At 64.0% G+C, this 18,144-nt stretch overlaps 3 protein-coding genes across 10 annotated transcripts in view; 2 read left to right on the top strand and 1 right to left on the bottom strand.

The window, feature by feature from the left end:
• RTEL1 (regulator of telomere elongation helicase 1) overlaps positions 1 to 7,515 on the top strand; it is a 36,470-nt gene extending 28,955 nt beyond the window's left edge. Inside the window, exons 22-36 of one of the 4 annotated variants that reach the window (XM_087444955.1) lie at positions 218 to 295; positions 733 to 879; positions 960 to 1,078; positions 1,240 to 1,363; positions 1,453 to 1,600; positions 1,784 to 1,941; positions 2,589 to 2,684; positions 4,365 to 4,566; positions 4,768 to 4,908; positions 5,610 to 5,726; positions 5,941 to 6,174; positions 6,270 to 6,419; positions 6,530 to 6,664; positions 6,756 to 6,856; positions 6,984 to 7,515. In XM_087444955.1, the coding sequence (XP_087301081.1) occupies positions 218 to 295; positions 733 to 879; positions 960 to 1,078; positions 1,240 to 1,363; positions 1,453 to 1,600; positions 1,784 to 1,941; positions 2,589 to 2,684; positions 4,365 to 4,566; positions 4,768 to 4,908; positions 5,610 to 5,726; positions 5,941 to 6,174; positions 6,270 to 6,419; positions 6,530 to 6,664; positions 6,756 to 6,856; positions 6,984 to 7,064 (2,031 nt within the window). In that variant the 3' untranslated portion in view covers positions 7,065 to 7,515. Of the gene's footprint in view, positions 1 to 217; positions 296 to 732; positions 880 to 959; positions 1,079 to 1,239; positions 1,364 to 1,452; positions 1,601 to 1,783; positions 1,942 to 2,588; positions 2,685 to 4,364; positions 4,567 to 4,767; positions 4,909 to 5,609; positions 5,727 to 5,940; positions 6,175 to 6,269; positions 6,420 to 6,529; positions 6,665 to 6,752; positions 6,857 to 6,983 lie in introns of all 4 variants that reach the window. The other 3 variants (XM_087444953.1, XM_087444956.1, XM_087444957.1) reach the window with 3 other exon arrangements.
• A 153-nt stretch (positions 7,516 to 7,668) lies between these two features.
• TNFRSF6B (TNF receptor superfamily member 6b) lies at positions 7,669 to 9,717 on the top strand. The gene is made up of 3 exons (XM_087444962.1): positions 7,669 to 8,436; positions 8,571 to 8,774; positions 9,294 to 9,717. Exons 1-3 carry the CDS (start codon positions 8,019 to 8,021, stop codon positions 9,578 to 9,580), a joined length of 909 nt encoding a protein of 302 aa, XP_087301088.1. The 5' UTR covers positions 7,669 to 8,018; the 3' UTR covers positions 9,581 to 9,717.
• Positions 9,718 to 10,624: 907 nt separating this feature from the next.
• Positions 10,625 to 18,142, bottom strand: ARFRP1 (ARF related protein 1). Of its 5 annotated transcripts, none has more exons than XM_004430185.3 (8): positions 18,060 to 18,142; positions 17,389 to 17,487; positions 17,067 to 17,154; positions 16,762 to 16,844; positions 13,013 to 13,094; positions 12,698 to 12,768; positions 11,840 to 11,940; positions 10,625 to 11,769 (listed from the first exon to the last, which is right to left on the bottom strand). In XM_004430185.3, exons 2-8 carry the CDS (start codon positions 17,479 to 17,481, stop codon positions 11,682 to 11,684), a joined length of 606 nt encoding a protein of 201 aa, XP_004430242.1. In that variant the 5' UTR covers positions 17,482 to 17,487; positions 18,060 to 18,142; the 3' UTR covers positions 10,625 to 11,681. The 5 variants fall into 5 exon arrangements, with proteins under 5 accessions (XP_004430242.1, XP_087301091.1, XP_087301092.1 ...); XM_087444965.1 differs by having other exon boundaries at positions 17,389 to 17,482; positions 18,032 to 18,128; XM_087444966.1 differs by having other exon boundaries at positions 18,032 to 18,103.
• Positions 18,143 to 18,144: the final 2 nt, after the last annotated feature.

Here is an 18,144-nt window from a genome sequence, read left to right as displayed (position 1 = left end):
GCCCTGGGTCCCCATTTTCTGGGAAACACCAAGCAGGCTCTGGGTGCTGGGTACAGGTCAGCCTGGGAACCTGTGTCATGAAGGAGCTTCCAGAACCATGCTGGCCCACCTCACAGCTGGGGCAGTCCATCGTCTTGGAGGCTGAGACCTGGGGTCTTGCTTCCGGAGATGGAAGGGGCTGGGGCCAGGGCTCCAGTTGAGCAGCCTCTCCTTCTAGGTAATGGATGCTTACTACACGACAGTTGCCTCCTCTGGGTCCAGCGGGGCTGCCTTCCTGGCTGTGTGCCGGGGAAAGGTGAGGCCTCAAGGGTCCATCCAACACTCCCTGGCCTGCCTTCTCCCACCTGGTGCCTGTGCCTGAGGGAGCTTGTGGCTCTTGACCTGGGGGAACTGCACCGTGGGAGGGACAGGCCGGTCCCCACCCTCAGGCCCCATGTCCAGCAAACACAGGAGGGCACAGCCCTATTACCCTGGCTGGGGCTGGCCCTGGGGCCCCACTCATGGGCCATTGGCAGGAAGGACGGAGGAGGTTCCGAGAATATGAGAAGTTGGTCGTGGCATTCTGGGAGCCAAGGATCCAGGGAGGGCCTAACCCAAGGCTGGAGGTTTCTCCCACCCTGCCCATACCTGGGAGCCTGTGCCTGTGAGGGTCTTGGCGTGGAAAGATCCTTTGGGAAGGTCCCTGGGATCTTGTGCAGGAATCGGGGGAAAAAAGTTCCTATCATCCACCAGGTCAGTGAAGGGCTGGACTTCGCAGACACGAATGGCCGTGGTGTGATCGTCACAGGCCTCCCGTACCCTCCACGCATGGACCCCCGGGTTGTCCTCAAGATGCAGTTCCTGGATGAGATGAAGGGCCAGGGTGGGGCCAGGGGCCAGGTGAGGTGCCACAGGGCCGGGTTGGGGGGCAGGAAGAGCCCCAGGCCCCCATGAACGAGCCCTCATGACCGAGTCCCCAGCAGTTCCTTTCTGGGCGCGACTGGTACCGGCAGCAGGCGTCCAGGGCTGTGAACCAGGCCATTGGGCGGGTGATCCGGCATCGCCATGACTATGGGGCCGTCTTCCTCTGCGACCACAGGTGCAACCCCCTTCTGCCTGCACGAGGCCCCTGCCTTGCCACCTCTCAGTACCTGCTGTCCCGGGAGCAGGGACTGGCTCTCCCCTCGGCAAGTCTGAGCCCGGGAGGTGGGCTGTGGGGCAGGTGGGACTCCTGGGCTGATGGCCCTGCCACTCTGCTAGGTTCACCTTTGCAGACGCCAGAGCCCAGCTGCCCTCCTGGGTGCGACCCTACGTCAGGGTGTACGACAGCTTCGGCCACGTCATCCGAGATGTGGCCCAGTTCTTCCGCATTGCTCAGAAAACCGTGAGTCCAGATGCCCAGCTGGCTGTGCCCTCGCCCTAGCCAGGGGAAGGGGTTGGGTAGGACCCCCCAACCACCTTGTGACTGTTCAGATGCCAGTGCCAGCCCCCCTGGCTGCTGCCCCGAGTCTGATTGAGGGAGAAGGCGCCAGCACAGTGATCATGTCGCCCAGCCCCCTGTCCACCAGGAAAGCCAGGAGTCTGGACGTGCACGTCCCCAGCCTGAGGCAGAGACCCACAGGTGCCTGTGGCCGGGTGACACGGCTGTGCGAGTCAGGGTGGGGGCTGCTTCCAGCAGGTTGGTGGCACGCTGGGCGCGATGAGCAGAGTGCCCTGCCAAGCCTAACTGCTGCTGGGGTGGTCTGGCTTGCCCCCCCGCCTTCCCCCGTGGTGGGCCTCGCTGCCCACACTCATGTTCTTGCAGGATCGCCAGCAGTCGGGGACGCCGAGGGCAGCCTGTGTGTGGAGTATGAGCAGGAGCCGGTCCGTGCCCAGCAGAGGCCCATGGGGCTGCTGGCCGCACTAGAACATAGCGAGCAGCTGGCCAGAGGGCCTGAGGATGAGGCCCTCCCCCAGGAGGAGGTGTGAGGGCTGGGGACCCTGGAGATGGACACAGATGTCCAGACCCTGCCCATCTGGCCTTGGGCACCTCCACACCCCTGTAAACCCCCTTGTCAAGTGGGCAGTTGGGGGTTTCAGCCCTCACCTGGCAGTGCTGTGTGCCCGGCACAGCCCCCCGGCCCTCAGCTGGCGCTCCTCCTACGTGCCCCTGTGGGTTCTCACTGAGTGATCAGTCTGACATGGTCCACTCAGGGTCCAGCGCCTGCTGTGCCTGAGGCTGGCCCTTTCCAGGCACCTGAGCTATGGGCAGGTCCTGGTCCTTCTGTCCCGGGGCGTTTGCCCAGAAGCCCATGATTTCCTTGGCCTGACCTGGAAATCCAGCGAGAGCTCCTTGCTTCCTGCTGGCCACCATTGCCCTTTCCCCTCCCTGTCCTGCTCTGCTCTGAAGTGAGCATCTTGTTCCCTTCCCACTGGTCCCCTCCAGTTACTACAAAGCCGCTTGCCCTGGACCTGCTCTCACACTTTGCCCCTTGCAAGTCATGAGGAAGGCTGATGATGGGACTTGGGGAGAGGGCCCTTCTCTCCACCCTGTGGCCCAGGCACAGTGCCACATGGGGCTTTGGGGACCCTAAGGGCATGGGTCGGGACCACAGCTGTGTCGCCCTCAGGTACAACATCGCTCTACTTTGTCCCTCCCGAGTGAGAAGAGGCCTGCAGGTGAGCAGAGAGGAGGGAGGAAGAAGATCAGGCTGGTCAGCGGCCAGGTGAGCTGCCCATGGAGTGTCTGGGGATGTGGTGGGAGCCACAGGCCAGGTGTGGCTCAGTGCCCTTGCCCGTGGCGGGTGGCCCCTGGCCAACCAAGAGTGTGAAGTTTGAGTGGGCCAAGCCTGCCCACTATCCTAACTCAGCTGTCCCTGCATCAGGGACCCGGGGGCCCAGGGAAGTGAGCTGGCCAGGCATGGGGCGTGGTCTTCCGGGGTCCTCACGCAGGCACGGGAGTTGAGGGAGTGCAGCAGGGCCCGGGGCCCACGGCTGCTCCCAAGGCCTGCTTCGCCCCCACCTTTGTTTCAGCTGGAATGTTTACAGTGAGTTCCAGACGCCCTGTGTCTTCAGACTCCCCTCCTAACGAGCTTGTTTGTCCTGACAGCTCCCTCTTCAGGGCCAGTTCTCTCTTCAGGGCCAGTTCTCCCTGCAGGGCCAGCGACCCCTCCGGGGACAGCTCCCTCTCCAGGGCTGGCTGTCGTCTTCCCTGCTGTCTCAGAGCTCCTTGTGCTCACTCGGTGCACCAGGACCCAGGACTGCCCAGGTCCCAAGTCTTTCATTTTCACTTTCTGTTTGGAGAGCATCTCGCACCTCCATGAAGCTCACAGAAACGGCACAGAGTTCCCACATGTCCTTCTGGCACAGCATCGGGCGGCACCCTCACCCATCTCAGGCCTCCTTCGCTTTTCTGAGGCCCTCGGCTTCTCCCCCACTTGGAGTGGCTCCCTCCACGCTTTGGAGTCATGCACCTTGTGGTCAGATTCGAGCCTTTCATTTTGTTGCTTTGTTTTTTGGGGAGAGCACCTTACGAGTGGCTGGTGGGGTCCACACAGCCCCAGGGGCTCCCTCCACGGAAGCTCTGCCTTCCTAGCTGGGCAGGAGTCAGGCCCCGGCCGTTTAGGCAGGTTTGGTGTGGGGCCTGCAGCTGCGCCGGCTCCCCAGGCAGGGTTGGGCTGAGCTTTTGGCACAAGTGTGGACGCTGACATGTCAGAGTATGGGGAAGGTCCGCGTTCCCAGCCTCAGAGGAAAGCAATTAAGAGCAAGTGAGTTACAGCCTGAGGCAGGAAGCCTCCGGAAAGCCCCGTGCGCCACTGCCTTTGTCCATCTCCGTTGGCTTCTGGGAAGATATGGGTGGTGCCCGGGGGACTGAGGTTGTCAGGAAGTAGGCTGGGTGCCAGGGGCCTGGGCCTCCGAGGGCTGAGCTGGATGGGGACTGGGGAGCCTGTCTGGTTTCCACACTTCCTTATGAGTCCAGCATCAGGGCCTGGGGTGTGCAGCAGAAATGGGTCATGGGGACATTTCGAGTCCCTGGTACATTGAGCAGCGTCTCTTGCTGTGAGCTGACCATTCTCCACGTCAGGAGTGTCGTGGCGGCTGCACCCTGCCGTGGGCGCGGGAGCCTGGCAAGCCGCGGGAGCTCCCAGTCCTGGGAGAGCAGACTGCGCTTTGCCCTGTGGCTGCTCTCGGAGGGCGTGCCCGTTGTAAACTGGAGCCACCACCTGTAAATTCTCTGCCGGCCTCTGGCTGCTGTCAGTGTGACCCCAGCCAGGCCAGCTAGGCCTGGGATTGGGCGTGCCCCACAGAGGCCGCCCTCCACAGGCAGCAGCCCCCACAGCAGCCTGCTGTCCCTGGGAACAGGAGTGTCGGTGCGGTCTGACAGGGGCACCTGGCCGTGTGTCCAGCAGGAGGGGCCGGCAGCCGGTGCACAGGCAGGCAGGGCCAAGCTGTTCATGGTGGCTGTGAAGCAGGCGCTGAGCCAGGCCAGTTTCGACACCTTCACCCGGGCCCTGCAGGACTACAAGGGCTCTGACGACTTCGAGGCCCTGGTGGCCTGCCTCCACCCCCTTTTTGCCGAGGACCCCAAGAAGCACAGCCTGCTCCGAGGTGCCCTGGCCTGTCCCCCCGGGGGCAGTGTTGCAGCCCTGGGGTGGGGGACAATGGAGGACACCGGGTAGGCCACCAGGGTCCACAGTTGTCCCTGCTCCCTGGAAGAGGCACGGGTGGGTGGCCCATGATCCCAGAGCTCCCAGCCTGGCGCAGTAGCTGCGGCGTGTGGAACCCACAGGCCCAACGCTCCCCCAACAGGCTTCTACCAGTTCGTGCGGCCTCACCACAAGCAGCAGTTTGAGAAGGTGTGCATCCAGCTGACAGGCCAAGGCTGCGGCTGCCAGCCTGAGCACAGCCTTCCCCGGAGGCAGCAGGCACGGCCAGCCCTGGACCCTAGCGGTGAGCTGGGCCCTACCCCTGGTCAGGACCCTCAAACTCAGACCCTGAGGGAGGGGTGCCATCCGGGGTCTTGGAGTGGGTCCTTGCTTGGCCTAGCCTCCCTGTCCCCGTGGGGGCTGGCAGGAATCACTGCAGGGTGTGCCACGTGGGGTGGGGGGGGTCCCCAGAGCATTCACGGCCTGGGCCTGGGGCTCCCGGGAGGGCTTACACCTGGAGAATCGTGCATGCACTGGAGTCCTGGAGCCCTGTGCCCCCACTGTCTCCCTGGAGTGGACCCTACATCTCCAGAGCCTGGGAGCCTCTGTCCCCATTTGTTAGTGAGCAGCACATCCTGCCCCCCCCCCCGCCGTTGGTGGTCTGTTCCCCGAGAACAGGTGTCACTGGGGGTGCAGGGGGACTGGCTTAGGAAGACTCCCCCCTGCCCCCAGTGGAGGACTTTCCAGCCTGAGAGTCACCCGTCCTCCTCTTGGGCTTGATGCCCACTGAAGTGTCGTTACGCCTGGTCCCCCAGTTAAGGGATGGGCGAAGTCCTGCCACTCCCAGCACTCAGCCAGTGGGAGTGCACAAATCAGGTCCTCCTTCCGTGGTTTGAGAAGAGTGAGGCCCAGTCTCCCCTTGGACAGGCCTGCCTCCTCCCCAGGGACCACTCTGGCCCCTTGGGAACCAGCTGGGTAGCTACTTGTATCTCCATGTCTCTTCAGGAAGGAGGGAGCCTGACCCCAAACTGACCCTGTCCCAGGGCGCAGCCAGGCAGCTGGACCCCAGAGAACACCTGAACCAGGGCTGGCCCCACCTGACCTCCAGGCCGCCCTCTGCAGGTACCCCGACCCTGAAGAGGTTTCAGACCAGAGCCAGGAGCAGAGCTGAAGATCCCTGGGGGGAGGAGTCTCCTGGGGGCCTGCTCTGGTTCTGCACCCCCAGAGTGAGGGAGGCCGATAGTGTGAAGGCTCCCCAGGAGTTCCCAGAAAGCCAGGTGGAGCTCTCTTGGCCCCTGGACCCCCGACGTGGTCTGAAACATTACCTCCCTACCAGGAGTCCCCAGCAGCTGTCCACAAGAGGGGTGTGGAGCCCCTGGAGCAGAGAAGCAGGGCCAGCCCACTGTGAGCGCCTACCTGGCCGATGCCCGCAGGGCCCTGGGGTCCGCAGGCTGCAGCCAGCTCCTGGCGGCACTGACCACCTACAAACGGGACGATGACTTTGAGAAGGTGGTGGCTGTGGTGGCTGCGCTTACCACGGCAAGGCCGGAGGACTTGCCCCTGCTGCAGAGCAAGTGACCACGGAGTGGGGGGCGGGGGGCAGCGGGGGAGTGGTTAGGCAGGGGGCCAGGCAGAGGAGCTGGGTCTGAGCAGGGCTCCTCACAGGGTTCAGCATGTTCGTGCGCCCACACCACAAGCAGCGCTTCCGGCAGACGTGTGCCGACCTGACTGGCCTGCCCACCCCAGGCACGGGCACCGAGTTGCCACGACCCGGGGAGGGGAGCCCCGCCATGCCTCCCAACCCCACTGGGCCAGGTAAGTGACTTGCCTGGAGCTCCCGCCACCCCCACCTGTCCCCCCGGAGCCCCACTCAGCCCCGCAGAGTGGGCAGCGGAGAAGCCCCTCAAACTCGCTTCTGTCTCCAGGTTCCTCACAGCCGGAGAAACCGGGGAAGACCCAGAGCAAGATCTCCTCCTTCCTTAGACAGAGGCCAGCAGGGGGTGCAGGGGCTCCCAGCCGGCCCCCTGGGGCCCCCCTCGGGCACGCACAGTCTGAGTGGGGTAGGTATCTGGGGGGCTGCAGGAACGGTTGGGAGTGGGGGACCGGCCTGAGCAGCAGGCCTCTGGTGCTCACGCAGCCCCCTTGCAGCAGGCTCCGCGTGCCCGGGCTGCGGGGTGGAGGACGCCGTCCTCTTCCAGTGCCCCTCCTGTGACTTCCACTGCTGCCGGGCCTGCTGGCGACGGCACCTCCAGGTCGGCAGCCCGACCCTGCGGACATGGCCCCATCCCCTGCGGACGCGGCCGGCCAGTGCCACCCCACCCAGTGGATGGAGGGGGCAGGTGGGCAGTGGTGTGTCCAGCACCCTCTGTGTCTCCACAGGGCTCTAGGACATGCCCGGCCTGCCACACTGCTGCCAGGAGACAGAGTGTCACGCAGGTCTTCTGGCCGGAGCCCCGGTGAATGTGGAGACCCTCATCCCTGCAGGCTCTGTGAAGGCTGAGGCCGCGCCACCCCAGACGCAGCTTGGACACTTGCCTGTGGGTGGGGGGTGGGCCAGGCCCAGCACAGCAACCCCTTTGCCAAGAGCCCACCGGACAGGGAGGCCAGTCCATTGCCCCCAGGACACCCGGAGACTGCAGCGGGATCTGAGCCCGCGTTCGAGAAGCTCTGAAGCCACCTTGGGGTCTGGGGTGGGTCAGCTGGAAGGTGTTTCCAGATCTTTCCTTGGTTGCTGGCTTGTGGGTGGAGCCCCAGGGACTTCACAGCTGAGCCCACTATCAGGAAGGAGGGGGTGCCCTCTGCTCCCTCCTTAGGGGGACAGTCTTGGGGGCCTGTGCGTGAGCAGGGGTCCTGCTTTTAATCAGGTGACAGGGCTCTCCCTAATAAAGCTGCTGGCACTATTGGAATGCCATCTGCGCGGCTGGCCTTGGTGGTGGAGTTTGAGGGTGCCAGGAAGGAAGGATGGGGGTGTCTGCACAGGGTCCTTGTGAGGGTGGCCTGAACACTTTGTCCCAGCTTGGCTCAGCCTCTGTGACACCAGAAAGGTGCCAAGCCTAGATCCTCTTCCACCCCGGACGCCAGGCCTGGTCATTGGGTCATGAGCTGCCCTGGTGCTGGGGAGGGCGGTGTCCAGATTGGTGACAGCCCTTGAACTGGGCTGTTGATGGTGGGCAGCCGCGGAGGGAGGGGCCCCGGGGCTGTGACGCTGCCGAGAACTGGGTCAAAGCGTCGCCCCCGAGGTTGCCGACCCCTCCCCCAGGGGCGTGGCGAGGCCGGCCCATATAGACGCGGCCTCACGGCAGAGCCCGAGCGCGGGCGACAGCAGGTAGGGCGGGCGGCTGGGGACGGGGCGGCAGCTGTGCCCGCTCCAGGGCGCCCGGAGGCCGCAGCCACCGCTCCAGTGGGGAGAGGACCATGCGGGGACCCGAGCGGCCGCCGCTGACCCCGCCGGGGGCGCTGCCCGCGCTGCTACTGGCTCTAGCTGTGCGTGGGGCGGCGGCGGGAACGCCGACGTACCCGTGGCGGGACGCGGAGACGCGGGAGTGGCTGGTGTGCGACCAGTGCCCTCCGGGCACCTTCGTGCAGCGGCCGTGCGGCCGGGACAGCCCCACGACGTGCGGCGCGTGCCCGCCGCGCCACTACACGCAGTTCTGGAACTACCTGGAGCGCTGCCGCTACTGCAACGTCATCTGCGGGGAGCGCGAGGAGGAGGCGCGGCCGTGCAGGGCCACCCACAACCGCGCCTGCCGCTGCCGCCCCGGCTTCTTCGCGCACGCCGGCTTCTGCCTGGAGCACGCGCCCTGCCCGCCCGGCGCCGGCGTGGCGGCCCCCGGTGGGTGCGGGGCCAGGTGCGGGGGTGGGGGGTGCCCCGAGGGGTGCGGGGCCCTGAGGGCGGCATGGGCGCTTCAGCCCGGCAAGGACGACACCCGGGCTCCACTTGACCTCGTCCTCCCCTCTCGTCCCCAGGCACCCCCAGCCAGAACACGCAGTGCCAGCCGTGTCCCCCGGGCACCTTTTCAGCCAGCAGGTCGAGCTCGGAGCAGTGCCAGCCGCACCGCAACTGCACGGCCCTGGGCCTGGCCCTCAACGTGCCGGGCTCCTCCTCCCACGATGCCCTGTGCACCAGCTGCACCGGCTTCCCACTCAGCACGCCCGATTTCAGGGGACCAGGTGACCCCAGGGGCCGGGGAACCAGCCTGTGCCCCTGCCCCCAGCTCTCAGGCCTGAGTCCAGCCCTGAGCATGAGTCATTTAGCTGGCTCCTGGGAAGGGCCTCCAGAAGCTTCATGGGGTCAAGGGGTCCCCCCAACCCCCTAGCCCCACCTGGGGAGTCTTGGGGTGGCAGGGGTGGGCATTAGTGCTGGCAGGTGATGCTATTCTGCGCTCCCCATCAACCCCGGATATAGGGAAACAGGCCCAGAGAGTTTGAACAGCTGTTGTGAGGTCACACAGCAGTGAAATGGCAGACCCTTTAGTGAGGCGTCTCACCCCTGGCCCCGGCACCCCCAGCCCCGCGCCTCCTGCAACCCCATCTTCCCCTTTCCTCCAGACTCCCCAGCAGTTTACACAACTCGCCCATTTGTTAGCGCAGAGCTTCTTCCTTTACTCTATGTCCTCCCCAGAGTCTGCGGGCTGACGACCCGTGCACTGGGACCTGACTGAGCCCCACCTCGCCCCAACCCTCCTGCAGGGACCGAGGAGTGTGAGCACGCCGTCATCGATTTCTTGGCTTTCCAGGACATCTCCTTCAAGAAGCTCCTGCGGCTGCAGCAGGCCCTGACGGGCTCCGGGGGACAGAGTCCGTTGACACTGAGGGAGGGCCGCGTGGCTTTGCAGCTGAAGCTGCGGCAGCAGCTCACGGAGCTCCGAAAGGCGCGGGCCGAGCCGCTGTTGACACGGCTGCTGCGGGCGCTGCGTGAGGCCAGGCTGCCTGGGCTGGAGCGCAACATCCGTGAGCGCTTCCTCCGGGTGCGCTGAGCACCCCCCTTTATTTATTCTACTCCCCGGCTGTGCCCCACCATGGGCATTGCCCCAAACCACACCAGAGGAGCCTTCTAAGCAGGCTCCTGTCAAGCTAACGGTTTATTTTTTATAAAGCCGTTTTGTAAAACTGAGTGAAGGGTCTGCTGGGAGCACAGTGGGGCACCTGGCAGGGGAGATATCGGGGCGGGTCATCCCGGTGCTTCTCAAGCTCTCAGGCTGCCCCGCCACCTGGAACAGATGGCCAGCGGGTGGCAGGAGTGCCCCTTCCAGCTGAGGGATGCAGCAGGCGTCACTGAGGCTCGCTCCGTAACCCCCCAAGTCACGCTCTCAATGGTCAGGGCAGTGTAGAGGGTCAGGGCTGGCCAGTAATTATGGTGGAGGGCAGTGCAGAGGGGTAACACCAAGTCCAGCGGCCCTGGCTGTGGCACAGGACCCAGGCTGGACCGGCCAATGCCAGCTTGTGTGCCCCACGCAGCCAGGAGACCTATCCCCCTCACCCTGCCCCTCCTTCGAGCTCCACCCGCTACCAACTTCGGGGATTTCCCAGGAGAAGAGGAACCAGACTTCCTCCTAGGCTGGTGCACCCCACACGCTTTCTGGGAAACAAGGCTTTTCCTTTCTGGGGCAGGCTCAGATGAGGGTTATACTGCTCTAGAGCTGCCTGGGAGACTCCCAGCCTTCCCCACAGGCTCCGGAGCCCCCTCCCTGACCCCCACAAGGGGCCCCAAGGGAGGAGCAGGACCTCCCCATGAGTCACCTCACCTGCAGCTGGGTCCCCACCCCAACCCTGACTCATCCCTTTCCCAGCAACTCCTCCTGGGCCCCCACCAGTGAGGGAGGGCAGGCTGGAGGGACCTGACCCTCCAACACAAAGCCACCAGACTTCTGACTACGGCCAGGCCATTTCCACAGAAGCAGAAAGGCAGTGCCCGGACAGACCACTGCTCCAGCCTGGGAGCCCCTCGCACTATGGTTGCTGCCCAGGCAGCTGGGCGTCCACACCCAGTCTTGAGTGCCTGGAGGAACAATGAACAAGAATCACTCAGACCACCTTTATTTTGTACACACTAGCGCCAGCAAGCCAGCCTCCGGCCCACGGCCCAACCCACTGGGTGTTGCCTGCTCCCACAGGAGTCCTGTAGGGAGGGTCTCTGCTCCCCACTGCCAGGCTAGAAAAAGATTTCTAAGCCCTCATCCCCAGACCTGAAGAGGACCCCACCCCTTACTCTGAACTGGGAACACAGACCCAGCACACCAACCTGCCCTTGGGGAGCCAGCTCGCCTTCCCAATGCCCCCATGCCCACCCCCACCAGTGCAACCTGAGCTGGCAACCGTGGTTGTCCTGGGTCGGTGGCAGGCGTACTTAGAGGGGACACCCACTCCAAACACAGCCTCCTGGCTTTTCCCTCCCTGCTGGGGACCAAATGAGGTGATGCTGGGTCGGGTGGGAGGGAGGCCCACATGGCCTCCCAGGCAGATCTTCCCTGCTCCATCTTGAGGCTACATCAGAGCCCAGAGCCCTGCTGGCCTTCAGGGACGTGGGCCAGGTCTCCTTCAATGTGACACCTGCCCCCAGCCCACCCCCAAGATCAAAGGAGGCAGAGACTGAGGGCAGCCGTGGCCCCACAGGTGCCCTGCACGGAGCTCTGGGAGCTCCTGAGGGCCCCACAGCTCTGGAAAACCCCACTTCCAACCAGGTCGCCTGAGGCTGCGCCTCAGGATGGGCAGGCAGGCTCCAGAGGGAGAGTCGGCCTGCCCACACCAAGGCCTCACCCCCAGGGCCCCAAGTGGAGCCTCAGGGGCAGGGGGCTAGGTCTGATGTGGCCACAGGCCCCACTGGGGTGAAGTCAAGGGTTCTGCGGTGGCACCTGTGGGGCGCCCGGCGGCCCTGCTGCCCCGACTTCCTTCAGCAGGAGCCTCCGGATGCCGACGCTTTTCCAGACACAGAGAAAAGTTTGTCTTACAGAAAAAACAAGCAAATGGAAAAACCAAAAGGCAAAGCAAACCCAACCCCCAGGATCGGCGGCCCCATGCCAGCAGGAGCGCTCCTCTGGCACCTGGGGATGAGCTGTGCGCCAGCGGGCGCCAGTGCGCCTACGTGATGTCCCTCTGCCGCGGCGGCCGGTGAACGTTCCGCACGACGCACTTCACCATCCACTCAATGCCTTCGCGCACCCCTTTGCTGTGGAGACAGCGGGCATGAGGCAGGGTCAGCTGTGGCCCCCGGCCCACAGGGCGGGGGCCCCACTCACCCCGTGAGGGCCGAGCAGGCCTGGGTCAGGCAGTCACGCCTGCCGATCTTGGAGGTGCAGTCGCTGAAGGCAGTCTTGATGTCAGGGATGCAGAGGCAAGCCTGGGGGAAGAGGAGGCAAGGTCTTGAAAAGCAGGGTCCCGTGCCCCACCCCGAGGCCATTTCCTGGCCCCCAGAGCAGTCCCTCCAGTTGGCCAGGGCTGGACGTGAGCTTGCAGTGGGGGGCTGAGGACGGGGTGTGAAGCAGTGGTGGCCCTTGGGGGCTTCCCTGCCCAGGAGTCCTGGCTGGCGAGCGGCCTCAGACACAGGAGCAGGCAGCAGGGAAGAGGGGGATGAACAGACCAGACGTGATCTAAGGTACACCCTGGCCCTCAGGACGGCTGGCGGCCACGACACATGCCCTAGAAACAGCCCACTGCCCTGCGTAGCGCCCCTGCCATGCAGACAGTCCACGCGGACAGTCACCAAGCCACCCTGTGCCTGGGCAGGCAGGTGCAGCTGACCGATAGTCGGTCTGTCCCCCTCTGCCACTGCCCCTGGTCCCAAGGGAAGCAGACAGGTCAAGGGCTGCGCTGGCCCACACACACACCCTGGGATCCGTCGTTTCTCCCCAGACCATCATCTGGGTCTCCCCACCAAGAGGCTGCCAGCTGCAAAGGGACACGCATGGCTGCCCTCCAGTGGAGAGAAGGTGCCTGCACCACAGGAGAGGCCTGGGGGAGGGGCTCTGTGCACTCCAGGCCAGCACGGCTTGGGTGTCCGAGGAAGGTGGTGGCCCTCCCCTGGAACAGGCACCCCTGTCCCCTGGCACTGCAGGCACACTCACACTGGGGGGCTCCACTGTGGCAAGGGGGCTCACCTCGACATCCTGCTTGTTGGCCAACACCAGGATGGGGACACCGTCCAGCGCCTCACTTGTGACCATCTTCTCTGGAGGACGAAGAGGCAGCGGTGAGCACCCTTTGTCTACCTCCCACCACCTGGCCCCGCCCAGGGGTCCCCACATCCCAGCTAACCTCTCCACAGGCATGGACGCTCTTTCTCTGGGCCAGGGCCCTTCTGACCTAGTGTGGGCCCAGCCTCCCCGCAAGGCCAGCTCTGGACACACGAGATGTGCAGACTGGACCTGACCATTTCTCCCAGCCCCCTCCAGCCCTGGCTGGGCCACACCCACCAAATGCTCGCTTGGACTCCGAGAGCCTCTCCTCGTCGGTGGAGTCAATGACATAGATGACGCCATGGCACTCTGCATAGTACTGGGGAGGGCAGAGAGGGGGTGCTGAGCCATGGGCACTCAGCCGCCTCAGGGGCACTCCTGACTAGAAGACCCTTCTGGGGGTGGGAAGGTGGGTGGAGTGGAGATGCGCCCCCACACCCTGTCAGGAAGGGCTTGCTGACCTCGGGTGGGGAGTGACCACCTCCCCCCCACTTCCCGCTGCCGCACACCAACCCCACTTCAGCGTCTGCTCCTGAGAACCACCCATGACCACCGCCTGCTGGTGGCCAGAAAGGAAAGATGGGGCTTGGGGGCTGGAGGAGCCCAGACCAAGCCCATCCCTCTGCAGACCTGGAGTTGGAGAGAATGCACTGATGGGGACTTGTGCTGGCACAGACAGCAAGCCTGGCAAGTGTGTCACTGACAAGCCTTGGAAAGACCACTGAGGGCTGAGGCCAGCTCCACACCAGCAGCAGCTCTGGCCCCTACACAGAACGGCAGGGCCAAAGACCAAACCAGCATCACTAAGCTCAGAGCTCTGCAGGCCAGACTGGTGCCAGGAGGGCAGTCAGCCCTGGGCTTGCTGACAGCAAGTGTCACAGGATCCCCCACAACAGTTAACCACCAGAGCCTGGGGACAGCTGGGGGACAAAATGGAACATAGCACCCCTCAGAAAAGATAGATACACAAAGTGGGGACATATGAGGGACGGACCCACTGGGCGCGGGGCATGAGGGATGCAGCCACAGGTCTGGCGAGTCCACCCTCTATCCTAATCAGACCACCGGAAGCACCCGCGTTCAGGAGCACCTTCGCCACTCTGCCCCAGCTCTCCTGCCTGTCACAAGACCCCAGGGACCTGGAACATCCACACTGACTCCTACAGCAAGGCCATTCCACTAGCTGGGCAGGACGAGCCAGCGGTCAGCGAGCTGAAGGCCCTGGTGATGCATGTGTTCCAGGGGGTGGGAGACACCCGGGGAGGCCCAGGCCTGGCAGCTCTGGACAATTCTTAGGGTATAGTGAGCAGGGTACCCCGACCCCAGCACAAGACAAGCTCTTGTATATGCATTTGCTACAAAAGAGGAACCCAACGCAGCCCTCCTGGGTCCTGCAGGCCATCAGTCCCACACACAAAAACTTCTCCAGCCTACATGCTAGGCAAGGTGAGGACAGTGGGCTGGCCGTCTTGGGGCTGACACAGGGAGCTGGCAGGCCCCACAGTGGAGGTCTCCGTGGCAGCAAGCCCAGTGAGACAATCACCAGGCAGCCCCTGGGGCCCCAGGGAGTGGCAGAGGACTTCTGGCATGCAGCTGGGCCCTGGCAGACGGATGCTGGAGCTGCCGCCATACCCAGTGGATGTCAGGTGATGATCCAGCAGTGGTGGCAGCGACAGGAGAGCACACCTGGGGCTCAGTGTGAACAAGCCCAGGGGCACAGCAGGCTGCTCTGGCCCCACAGCACTCGCCACGCTCCAGACCCTCATGGCTGCATCACGTGTGGCCACGTGGGGGGGGATCCCACACAACCAGCAGAAAGAGGGAAGGGCTCAAGCTTGGCTTCTGGGTGGGCCCACACCAAAGGTCTCTTGGGTGTGGCCTAGAGGAAAAGAACAGAAGTCCTTCCCGCGGCAGAGCGCCAGTGGTCCCCCTGGTCCCGCTTGTGTGGGCAGACGCGGCCCAAGGCTAGCATGCGCACAGACCCATAGGCAGCAGCACACAGCCTAGATGAAGGTCTAGGGCAGACATGGAGCAGTGGACACGGGGAGTGAAGGTCCACCAGACATCTGCCGGGGACAAAATGACTCAACTGGCCCAATACAGTGCTGCGGTGCTGGACCACATGGGGGCCGGGGGCCAGGGCCCAGGACGCAGCATCGGGGAACGGGGAGGCGAGTAAGAACTCCACTTCCCATCCCCCCAGTGACCCACAGGGGACTCCACTGCTCCTTCCCAGCTCTGGGCTCTACAGGGCTGGGGGTGTGGTCAGCACGGCAGTACCGGCTCACCAGGTGCATGGCAGGAGACCTGCTGAGTCACAACCCCTGGCTGCCTCCTGGGCACACTGGACAACCCGTGTCCAGGGCCCAGCGGAGACCCCTCTCTGGCAGGGGGTAACTGACCCCATCAGCAGGAGGTGGGGCGCCCACTCCACAGCAAGCCAGAGAGCACATGAGGAACCCAGGGGACCACCAGAGAAGGCGACCTCAGCAGTCAGGGCTCAGCCCCTCATGATGAAACCATGGCACAGGCAGAAGTAGCAGTGCAGGGGGCCACAACCAGCTGCAAAGCTGGCCTGTGGTGTGGCTTGTCCCTCTCCTCCCTCTTCCAGCTTCCCCGCAGGAGGAGGCCCCAATCTTGGAGGAACTGCTCCCCAAGGCAAGGGCACGGATGCAAGCGTAGCACAGTGGGTGGTGGCCAACACAAGAACCTGCCACCTGCTGCAGCCTTGCTGCCCAGTGGCAGGCAGTGTACCCAGTGACGTGTCTCTACTTGGCTCCTGCAGGACCCACTTTGATCCACAGAGAGCCTCCTTACCAGATCACAGCTGCCCAGGGCAGCCCACCATGGTGACCCACCAGGCAGTATGGAGTCCCAGCCAGCTTGGCCTGACAGTGGGCAGCTGTGAGCAGTTTTCCTCCAGGGCTCCCCACTGGGCCAGCCACAGTCCCTCTGGCCCCAGCACCCGAGCTGACCCCTCCCCCTGCCTAGTCCCATGTCCTCTTGGCTCCCTTCCCAGGTGCTGGTCACCAACACGAACCCTGCACCCCAACCTCCGTCTCAGCACGTGCTCTTGAGACCCTTGCCTGTGACACAATGGTGGAATCTGTTTCACTCCCCACACGGGTCTGGGGTTCGGACAGTAGGCTTGGCTCTTCCTCAGTCCAACTTAAATGGCCACAGGGAGCCTGTCAGTCACCTTTTGGCAACAGAATGGAAGCTGCTCTCTTGGCTAGAAATCAGAGCAAGAGAAAATGCTTTGGAAAAGGTGACTGGGTACCTACTGCTAGGGTCAAACCAGAAATGAGGACCAAGGCACTCAGTTCTAAACACATAGGCAACCAGCAAGTACTGGGGCGGGCACGTCTGCACCAAACCCACCATGCCAATCCATTGGGACAGGGCTGCCTAGGGAAGGAGCTAGGTCTGTCCCATTCACCGCTAGACCCGTGTTGGGCACAGGCTGAGCTGGAGACAGACTCCAGTCTTGAGGTTTGGGGGGAGGAGCACCACACTGGGGTCTCAGAAATGCCCGAAACTTATGTCAAAAGAGGATGCAGTTGCTGTGGGTCTCTGAGGACATCCTCCCGGATGGGGAAGAGACCACCACGGAGTACAGGTCCTAAGCTAGGATTGAAGGAGAAGGACCCAGCGGGGGAGACGCAGGCCCTGCTGGTGGGGCCGAGTACTGCAGGTGTGGTGCCTTCTCTACATCTGTTTCTTGGCCATCTTTTGTCTCGTCCTGGGGTGAGTAGCAACGACAATCTCTAAGCCAAAATGAACCAAGTGTGTCCTCACTGTTGGGGGAGAAGTGCAGGAACTGGGATAGGACTGGGGGGGTGCTCAGGAACAAAGTGGGTGATGGGGGCTGCTGACAGGAGGGAAGGAAGGTGAGCCTGAGGCTTTCTGAGGAGAGGAAAAAGCCCAGGGGTGCCACCTGGGCAGAAATGGCACAAGGGGCAGGCGGTACGCGGCATCTATCTTACCTTGTCCCACAGAGACTGCAGCTCTTCCTGCCCCCCTAAGTCCCAGAACAGGAGGCGAGCCTTTCCCACATCCACAGTGCCAACTGGGAGAAGAAAACAGGCAAGGCTGTGGCCTTGGTCCCTGACACACCATCTCCCAGCTCTCCGGGGGCAGAGGCCACTCTGGTGCTCCTCGAGGACCAGCCGACGGAGCTGGAGCAGAGGCCTCACACACAAGGCTCTGCCGCCTGCCTACTGGCCTGAGGACGTCACAGCATCCTGAGGGGTCTGCCCCCCAAACCCACAGCCCTAAGGGATCCTCTTACTGTTTAAACCCACGGTGGTGGTGATTTTGGATAGACTCATCCCCTTGTAGTTCTTGTTGAACCGGGTTTTTGACTGCTCCAGAAAGGTCTGCGGAGCAGGAAAGAGGCATTAGATAAGGACTAGAGAAGTTTTCAAGTCTGTTTTGCTAATGTCTTTCCTTTAACCCATTCCTTTAAAACAAAGCAAAACACAACAACGTTTTGCTTTTAAAGCAGCTTGTGGTGACCGTCCCGCAGCCTTAAATGGGGTTTGGATTCTGTCCAGGTGGTGGGCATACTAGTAAAGGCACAAACCAAACGGAGAGGGAGCGCAAGCACGCACCGTCTTCCCGGCATTGTCCAGACCCAAGATCAGGATGCAGTACTCGTCCTTCTGAAACATGTACTTGTACAGGCCCGACAGCAGCGTGTACATCCTGCCCTGGGCACCGCGAGAGACCAGTCACGACGCTCCGACCGGCGCCTGCCTGCCCTGCCCGCTGACAGCCCAAATCTGGTCCGAAGCACTCCCGACTCCTCCCGCCGCCCGTCCCTCTTCGGTCTCCCCACTCTGCCCTCTTCCCCGTAACTCTCTCCATCCCTCCGGACCGCCGGCTGGTGTCCTCGCCCCAGGGCGCTCCTCCTCCCCAGTCATCGCCGGGCCTCCCTCCGCTCCCCGAGCCCCAGGCCGGTCAAGGCCCCACGCCCTCCCGAGCCCCCCGGGCGCTCCCACTCCGGCCCGCAAGGACGAGCCACCCCTGCCCGCCCGGCCGGAGCCCGGGAAACAGCGGGAACCCCGGACGCCCGCCTCCGGGAGCCGGGTGCGTGTAGGGGGCGGCCCGGGGCGGGCAGATGGGGACAAGCCGCCCCGCCCGGGGCCCCGCCTCCCGACGCCCCGACCGGACACCGGCCTTCGGGGCCCGCGGGCCGGCCGCCGAGAGCTGCTCCGGATCGGCCGCCGGTCCTCGCCGCGACCTCGGACCCACCCGGGAGGCGAAGAACCTGCCCGTCTACCTACGCCCGCCGGCCACCGCGCCTGAGCCCGCGGACCGCCGACCCCGCGCGGCGCCCGACGGGACACGGGCCTGCTGTCCCGGCG

This window comes from Ceratotherium simum, chromosome 21, assembly GCF_057802395.1.
Source record: "Ceratotherium simum simum isolate JZ-2026a chromosome 21, ASM5780239v1, whole genome shotgun sequence".
Classification (NCBI taxonomy): domain Eukaryota; kingdom Metazoa; phylum Chordata; class Mammalia; order Perissodactyla; family Rhinocerotidae; genus Ceratotherium; species Ceratotherium simum.
The sequence above is the reverse complement of the archived record's forward strand: the minus strand, read 5'-3'. Positions and strand labels throughout refer to the sequence as shown.

Bases quoted from the DNA above. Each gene is read 5' to 3' on its own strand.
- ARFRP1 (XM_087444964.1), bottom strand. From the start codon at position 17,644: ATGGAGAGAGTTACGGGGAAGAGGGCAGAGTGGGGAGACCGAAGAGGG. The intron at 16,845-17,066 runs GTAAGAGGATCC...TTCTTCTCCCAG, and splicing joins CACCACCGTGGGTTTAAACA to TTGGCACTGTGGATGTGGGA. The intron at 11,941-12,697 runs GTGAGCCCCCTT...CTCTTCCCCCAG, and splicing joins CCAACAAGCAGGATGTCGAG to GCTTGCCTCTGCATCCCTGA.
- TNFRSF6B (XM_087444962.1), top strand. From the start codon at position 8,019: ATGCGGGGACCCGAGCGGCCGCCGCTGACCCCGCCGGGGGCGCTGCCC. The intron at 8,437-8,570 runs GTGGGTGCGGGG...TCTCGTCCCCAG, and splicing joins CGCCGGCGTGGCGGCCCCCG to GCACCCCCAGCCAGAACACG. The intron at 8,775-9,293 runs GTGACCCCAGGG...ACCCTCCTGCAG, and splicing joins GCCCGATTTCAGGGGACCAG to GGACCGAGGAGTGTGAGCAC.